The following is an 8,274-nucleotide window of genomic DNA, read 5'->3' as shown; positions in this document are numbered from 1 at the left end:
TAGAATCCAACGGTGTAATTAATTTTGATGATGTGGATAAATGAGAAGGCTTGAAGAGAATGGTTTTGTGTAGCTCGGCCTACGTGGTACCTACTATCGCAGCCATCCATTCCGGGCCCGGTTCCGTTTGGATGGGTGCATCGAAGGAAAATTAGTAGCTGCCACCAGGCGCTGAAATCTTAATCTTTTGTGGAAAAGTTCAAATTTTGATGGGCCTAGGAGGGAACTGTAACAGACGTGATGTGCCCGACACATCGTTCGAACAGGTGTTACACAGGTACACGATAAGTTTGAACTGTTCCTGGAACATAGACAAGTATCCCTACGTCACATCAGTTGCATTGTAGTAAAAAAGAAATTGTTTTGCTTAAGAACACCAAATTATCAATAATATCATCCTTAGGTGCCCGTACAGCATAAATCACTGGTCCTAAAAAGAAGACATAGCATACAATAGTTGTGACGGGAATTGCACACTCATCGGTCAGTGTGGAATACAAAACACTGCTGGAGAAAGGTGGAGAGTGCTGGCGTGCTTTCGACAGGAACAGATGGCATGGCTGAAAATATGTGCGTGGAGCCTGGGACCGCCCACGAGCCTATGACACCAGGCGAACAAAAGGACAACTCCGGTCAGTGGTGGACCCCTTTAGGGTAGCATGCAGCAGGACTCTACGGGAGAATCGTGTTACTGTTCATCTAGGCCTAACATCACATGCTAATGACACAGGCACGACAGGAGGTACCCCTGCTGATGCTTGAAGTAGCACAGATCTTCACGAAAGGCCGACGACACAAATATCAGGTACCACGTAGGCCGAGCTAGGCTCGAACTTTCTGAGGCTTGAAATAGGTGCCTCCAATTAGTATATAAGATTGTTTTGCTCGTAAGAGAGTTATAATGAAGTTCTTCTAGTGCAATTTTTAGCTAGCAATACTTGGCTAGTATCAATAGATTTGCATGCATGGACTGGGGCAGATGGTGCTTCGGCTTTTCTAATATTTTGCTAGAATAATTACTGCTAGTTTCTTGGAGAATAAAGTCAATCTATGCATCAACCATCAGTTTGGCATGCATCTCTCTGCTACCGGAAGTTGAGGTCCCCATGGAAATCAAGCATTATAGCCCAGTCTTTTTTGTCCATAGTCTCATTAAACTGCTGACTAAGGTTCTAGCTATCCAGCTGCAGCTATTCACTGCACGTCTTGTTCATAGCATGCACCCAAGGTTCATTAGAGGTGTTAGACTAAGTATATATTAGATATACGTGTTGTAACACAACTTATATTTGTACGGTTCCCTCTTATAAATATATGACAGCCGTACCCACCAAGGGTATCGATCATTGTTCCAAAGCCTAATCTGTTTAACATGGTATCAGACGACGCGTTCGGTCCGCGCCGTGCTTCCGCTTCCTCTGCCGCCGCCGCGCCGCCTCTGTCAACCTTGGCGACGGAATCGCCGTTCATGGCGTCTACCCCGCTCGCCTGGGCCCGTCCGTCCGCATCGGGGTCGCGTCCCCCAGCGCCCCGATCTCCCGCGCCTTCGATCGCCCGTGATGCCGCCCTGGCGTCGCACGCGTTTGATCCCGCGCAGCTACCTTAGGGCGCCGCTGCGAACTCTGCTGCGCCGCCGGCCTCAGGCCCTCGTGGCACTCCCGTCCAGATGCCGTACGGTGGGCTGTATCCAGCGCCGTACGTCGCACCGTCGTCGCCGTATGTCGCGCCGGCACCGTATGCTTCGTCCTCTGCGGTGCCCTACGAGGCGCCGTATGGCGCGCCCTACGCTGTCTCTGTGCCGCAGGATGCGCTGATTCCGTACAGTGCTCCTCCGACGTACGACTCGCAGCTCTCCACATCGGTGGCTGAACCAGGACCTTTCCACTTCGCTCACCTGGTGACGGTGAAGCTCTCTGCTGACAACTACCTTCTGTGGCGCGCTCAGGTGTTGCCGCTGATGCGTAGTCACTACCTTGAGGGGTATATCGATGGTACGCTGCCGTGGCCCCCGGCCATGGTTCCGGTACCCTCGGCCGCTGGTGGCTCCGTCATGGTGTCCAACCCTGCTCATCGTCGGTGGATCGCTCAGGATCAAGCTATTCTGGGTGCTATTCAGTCCTCGCTCACACCCTCCGTGTCCGGCATGGTGGTCTTTGCCGCGACGTCGAGGGATGCCTGGGCCACGCTCGACTCCAGCTTTTCCTCGCAATCGCTGGCCCGTTCCTCTGCCATTCGTAACCAGCTGGGTGAGGTCAAGAAAAATGACCTCTCCGTCACGGCCTTCTTCAACAAGGTCAAAAGTTTGGCTGATACACTGTCGTCTATTGGGAAGCCTCTTCGTGATGAGGAGTTTACTTCGTTCATTCTCAATGGGCTTGATGAGGACTATGATTCTCTCGTTGAAAACATTAATGGACGTGACACACCGATGCCGCCTCGCGATCTCTATGCACGCCTTCTCAACACCGAACAGAGGCTCGCTGCTCGCCGCTCCGTTGGCGTCTACACGGAGGGCCCTTCTGCGAACGCTGCTCTCCGCGGGGGCGCCCGCGGTGCCAAGCAGAAGGCGCCGCTGACCTCAGGCAACCAGCCCCGTCCGCCCGCTCCACCTCCGACGGCTGGCCGCAAGCAACTCCACTGCGAGGCATGTGGTGGTGGGGTTGAGTGTCAACTCTGCGGCATCGAGGGGCACTTGGCGTCTCGCTGCCATCGTCGCTTTAAATGAGATTTTCTTGGCATTGGGAACAATGGGAAGGGCAATGAGAAGCAAGCTGCTCTCGCTACACCGGATCCCGGGTTCACTCCTTCATACTCGGTGGATCCTGCCTGGTACATGGATACGGGCGCTACGGACCATTTGATGAGTCAGCTTGACAAGCTGGCCACTCGCCAGCCCTACACCGGTCACGATCAGGTCCGCACGGCCAATGGATCAGGTATGCCCATCTCACATGTTGGTCAGGCATCTCTTCTTTCACGTACCACTGAAACCTTGCATCTGCTTGATGTCCTTCGTGTTCCCTCAGTCACACGTAGTTTACTCTCGGTTCCTAAATTAACTCGTGACAACAATGTGTTTGTTGAGTTTCACCCTTTCCATTTTTTTGTTAAGGACCGGGACACGAGGGACGTTCCTCTTAGTGGTCGAGCTCGCGACGGCTTATACGCACTTGATGTGCCATGAGTCTCTCAAGTTTTCAGTGGTGTTCGGGTGTCGTCGTCGCAGTGGCACTCTCGCCTTGGCCACCCCGCTACTCCCATTGTGCGCCATGTGCTTCATCGCCATCATCTTCCTGTTGAGTCGAGTAATAAGGAGTTTCTAGTGTGTGATGCTTGTCAACAAGGCAAGAGTCATCAGTTGCCTTTTTCTATATCAAGTCGTGTTGTCACGGCTCCTTTTCAGACGTGTGGGGCTATGCCCAAACTTCTATTAGTGGTCACAACTATTATGTCAGTTTCATCGATGCTTTCAGTCGCTTTACTTGGATTTATCTTATTAAGCGCAAATCTGATGTGTTTCATGTCTTTATGCAATTTCAAGCACATGTTGAACGATTGCTTAAGCACAAAATTATCCATGTTCAGTCTGACTGGGGGGGTGAGTATCGCAACCTTAACACCTTCTTTCAGAAGCTTGGCATCTCACACCATGTGTCTTGTCCTCATACACATCAGCAGAACGGTGCAGCTGAGCGCAAACACCGTCACATAGTTGAAACTGGCCTGACACTTCTTGCACATGCCTCTGTCCCGTTTCGGTTCTGGAGCGATGCTTTTGTTACTGCCTGTTTTTTGATAAACAGGATTCCCACACGACGCCTTCACATGAAGTCTCCACTCAAAGTGTTGCTCAATGAAACTCCAGATTACTCCCTCCTCAAAGTGTTCGGCTGTGCGTGTTGGCCGCATCTTCGTCCGTACAATAAGCATAAACTTGAGTATCGATCTAAACAATGTGTGTTTCTTGAGTACAGTCTTCTCCACAAAGGTTACAAGTGTCTTCACATCCCGTCAAATCGTGTTTACATTTCTCGTGATGTTGTGTTCGATGAGACTGTCTTCCCGTTTTCCACGCTCACATCACCCACCGATACTCCCGTCACTGAGTGGCACTCTTTTCCAGTTTTGCTTGATCAATTTGTGGATGCTGCATATTCTCCTCTGTTGTTGCCTAACCATGGTGCAGGGACTGGACGAGGCGCTCGACTTGAGCTTTTGGATGATGATATGGCCACAACTGCGCCAGTTGCTGCCACGCCGGATGAGGCGCTCGACGAGGCTGCCCCCGCCACTACCCCGCTTGACCCCGACGTCGATCACGCGTGCATGCCCCATGCACGAGGATCCGACGGGGTGACCAAGTCGCCGGGGTCAGCGGCCTCGCTGTCGCCTGGGCCGGCCGAACCTGCGGAGCTGTCGGCCGGGCCGGCTGGACCCGCGGCGCTCTCCCCTGAGCCGGAGGCCTCGCAGGTCACCGAGTCTTCGTCGCCTGGTCCGTCGACGCCGATCACGCCCGGTCTGTCTTCGTCGACCCTGACCGTGCCACCAGATGCGCCTGTTGACTCGCCCGCCGGTGCGTCCTCCTCGCCGCTGATGGATAGTGACTCCTCTGGTATGGCAGCTCCAGCGCCACCTCCGCCTGTCGTCCTGCGTCCCCATACTCGCAGCAAAAGTGGCATCTTCCAACCGAAGAAGCGCACTGACGGCACTGTCGCGTGGCTTGCGGCCTGTGTGGCACATGCTGAGGCTGACCCTACGACTGAACCACGACATTTTCGAGCGGCGCTTGGCATCCCGCATTGGCGTGCTGCGATGGAGCAGGAGATTCATGCCCTTCAAAGAAACAACACTTGGCGTCTTGTTCCACCTCCATCTGGTGTTAATATCATTGACTCTAAATGGGTATTCAAGGTGAAGAAACATGCTGATGGCTCCATTGAGAGGTACAAGGCACGCCTGGTTGCCAAGGGGTTCAAACAACGGTATGGCATTGATTATGAAGACACATTCAGTCCTGTTATTAAACCAACTACTATTCGTGTTCTTCTCTCTTTGGCTGTTACTCGCGGATGGTCGCTTCGACAGCTTGATGTTCAGAATGCCTTTCTCCATGGAGTTCTGGAAGAAGAGGTTTATATGCGTCAGCCGCCAGGTTTTGTTGACCCTGCTCAGCCACATCATTTATGTCGTCTTGTCAAAGCTCTCTACGGTTTGAAGCAGGCCCCGCGTGCATGGCATGCCCGTCTTGGCGCTGCTCTTCGTGCGCATGGGTTTGTTCCTTCTACAGCAGACACGTCTCTGTTTATTCTACAGCGACCTGAGGTGACTATATACATTCTGGTATATGTTGATGACATCATCCTTGTCAGTTCGTCTGCTTCTGCTACAGACCGGCTTGTGTCCTCTCTTGGTGCTGAGTTTGCTGTTAAGGATCTTGGGAGACTGCATTATTTTCTGGGCCTAGAGGTTCTTCATTCTGATGGTGGCTTGACTCTTACTCAGAAGAAGTACTCTCAGGATCTCCTGCGTCGTGCAGGTATGTTGCAGTGCAAGTCTGCTACGACTCCCATGTCTGCTACAGACAAACTGACAGCTCTTGCTGGTGACTTGCTTGCTCCTGAGGATGCCACAGAGTACCGCAGCATTGTGGGTGGACTGCAGTACTTGCTCATTACTCGACCAGACATATCATTTGCAGTTAACCGTGTGTGCCAGTATCTTCATGCACCACGTGATTCTCACTGGTCAGCTGTTAAGCGCATCTTGCGCTATGTTCGTCACACTGGTTCATATGGTCTCCATCTTCAGCCTGCGCGTTCTGGACTGATCTCAGCATTCTCTGATGCCGACTGGGCTGGTTGTCCTGATGATCGGCGATCCACGGGGGGACATGCTGTGTTCTTTGGGCCTAACTTGATCGCCTGGCAAGCTCGCAAGCAAGCTACGGTGTCTCGGAGTAGTACCGAAGCTGAGTACAAAGCTGTTGCTAATGCCACAGCTGAGATCATGTGGGTGCAGTCATTGCTTCGAGAGTTGAAGGTCTCCCCAACTCAGCTGCCTGTTCTTTGGTGTGATAACATCGGTGCAACATACCTTTCATCCAATCCAGTATTTCATGCCCGAACGAAGCACATCGAAGTTGACTATCATTTTGTGAGGGAACGTGTTGCTCAGAAGCTCCTTCAGATTAAGTTTGTTTCTTCGAAGGATCAGCTTGCTGATATTTTCACTAAACCCTTGCCCTTGCCTTCTTTTGAAGGATGTCGTCGCAATCTTAACCTTCTGAGTGTTTCAGGACATAGTTAAGATTGAGGGAGGGTGTTAGACTAAGTATATATTAGATATACGTGTTGTAACACAACTTGTATTTGTACGGTTCCCTCTTATAAATATATGACAGCCGTACCCACCAAGGGTATCGAGCATTGTTCCAAACCCTAATCTGTTTAACAAGAGGGAAGGCTATTGTAAAAACTTTGCGCAGGCCTCGGAGCTTGTTAAATGTGTGCAGAAGAGGCTGCTAACCCATGACGGTAATAAAATTGAACTTCCAAAAAGTTTTTGAGAATGTCAGTTGGGATTGCATTTTGAATATATTGCCTGTTACAACACGGCAACTTTCATGACAATTGGGAGTTTCACAAGGGGGGCTGTCACCACGTCACCTTATCATTCTTGTTGCTGGTATTCTCCAACGGATGTGCATTAACACGTCTAATCATGGACTAACCCCATGAATAGCCATGGTCCTCTTCCTGGAGCTGCAATATGTAGACGACCTAATTTTGCTCAAGGGTGAATGGTCAATTGAACCGAAGGTTGATTGTCTGTTGCTTGGGAACAAACCAATCAATTTACACAAAGAAGAAGCGTGTTCACTGCTCACAATGCTGCAAAGCTTTGCGTCGGGATTAACTGCTTATTTTGGAGGGCGTTCACATCTCAACTGAAACCTCCCATCATCACACCGCGGACCTGCTAAAGTTACTCATGGAACTCTCTGTTCCAGGATAAGGCCCTGCTAGTTTTTCTTTGTTCAAAGGCTACATGTTTTCTTACACACGCATAGTCGTTCCATGTAACATTCTGCTACTGCAACATTTCTTCAGTTCTTCTGTTATTTTGGTGGCCTTTGCTTTGTGGTGTAACCTGAATAAGGTCTGCCTCAGGCTGTCTTGCTCCTAGAACAATTCTCAGATATCAGTCTGGTTTTGAAATACAAAAGGTGGACAGTTGCCTCTACCTTTTTATCTAAAAAAGTGTCCAGCAAATTCAGTGCACAAATGTCCTCGCACTTCCGAGATATCTACTAATCTCGCCAAGATACAACTTTGGATCTGTTGTCAACTACTCTCTCCATCCTCTAATAAGACGTTTTTACAAGCTAACATAGCTTGCAGAAATGTCCTACATTGTGGGACGGAGGGAGTACTTGCAAACATGTGTTCACAAAATAAAAATTGAGTGTCTCAGAAGTTCAAAGTTATCCTGAGGTGGAGATAATTGTACTAGTCTGACTCAGTTCATAAGTGCTATGATGAAATCCTTGAATGATTATTTAGAGCTTTGCTACACGTGATACTACTCCATGTATAAACAATTTTGATCAGCGGGGTCACAAATCCTGATGCTTCTATGGGCTGTTTGGATCGCTTCCACAAAAAGCACCCTAGGTCAGGCACGATTCTCAGGCGTCCGATTTTGGAGGCCTAAGGCTGAGATCTCTGTCTGAGTGAATAACGGCCTGATAGGCCTTAATCCAAACACCCCCCCCCCCCCCCCCCCCAAATTCCTATGGTGTACGTATTCGGGCTTCAACAGCACCACAAAAACAGTTTAGACTGTGCAAAACTTGTATCAACTACGTATGTGGTGTGTGTTGATGTGATTCTAGCAACGCTGAGCTCTAGCCTTTGAGCCTCCCGTGTGCATGATAGCTTCTATGTAAGTTACGACCCTCCTCCATATCCCTTCTCATGCTTAAATAGAAACACATGTTACACAACAACCATGTAATGGATGCTTGTTAAGTTTCTTTAAGAGGCCACATTTTTTGAGAGAGATTTTGCATTTGTCGCTCGCATCGACGGTAAAGAGAAGAAACATGGCTAAGCAAAAACAATGTTCACAATGTAAATGTATGTATAGGCCAAAATTCATCACATGATAATTTGGTAAAAGCCTACCTAAATCTCTAAGCTAGAAGATGAAAAGAGTAGCAACAAGATAGTCAGAAGGGGTGTGTCGTTCCGTCACAAGTCATCATTAGATCAT

General features: G+C 49.8%; 1 protein-coding gene across 1 annotated transcript; it reads left to right on the top strand.

The window, feature by feature from the left end:
• Window positions 1–1,666: 1,666 nt before the first annotated feature.
• LOC141025668 (uncharacterized) lies at window positions 1,667–6,306 on the top strand. The gene is made up of 3 exons (XM_073501580.1): window positions 1,667–2,644; window positions 2,756–2,936; window positions 4,187–6,306. Exons 1-3 carry the CDS (start codon window positions 1,667–1,669, stop codon window positions 6,304–6,306), a joined length of 3,279 nt encoding a protein of 1,092 aa, XP_073357681.1.
• The last annotated feature ends 1,968 nt before the right edge of the window (window positions 6,307–8,274 follow it).

This window comes from Aegilops tauschii, chromosome 6, assembly GCF_002575655.3.
Source record: "Aegilops tauschii subsp. strangulata cultivar AL8/78 chromosome 6, Aet v6.0, whole genome shotgun sequence".
Taxonomy (NCBI): Eukaryota; Viridiplantae; Streptophyta; class Magnoliopsida; order Poales; family Poaceae; genus Aegilops; species Aegilops tauschii.
Note: the sequence above shows the minus strand (reverse complement) of the source record. Positions and strands in the feature narration are given on the sequence as shown.

Bases quoted from the DNA above. Each gene is read 5' to 3' on its own strand.
- LOC141025668 (XM_073501580.1), top strand. From the start codon at position 1,667: ATGCCGTACGGTGGGCTGTATCCAGCGCCGTACGTCGCACCGTCGTCG. The intron at 2,645-2,755 runs GCATGTGGTGGT...AACAATGGGAAG, and splicing joins GCAAGCAACTCCACTGCGAG to GGCAATGAGAAGCAAGCTGC. The intron at 2,937-4,186 runs GTATGCCCATCT...ACCATGGTGCAG, and splicing joins CCGCACGGCCAATGGATCAG to GGACTGGACGAGGCGCTCGA.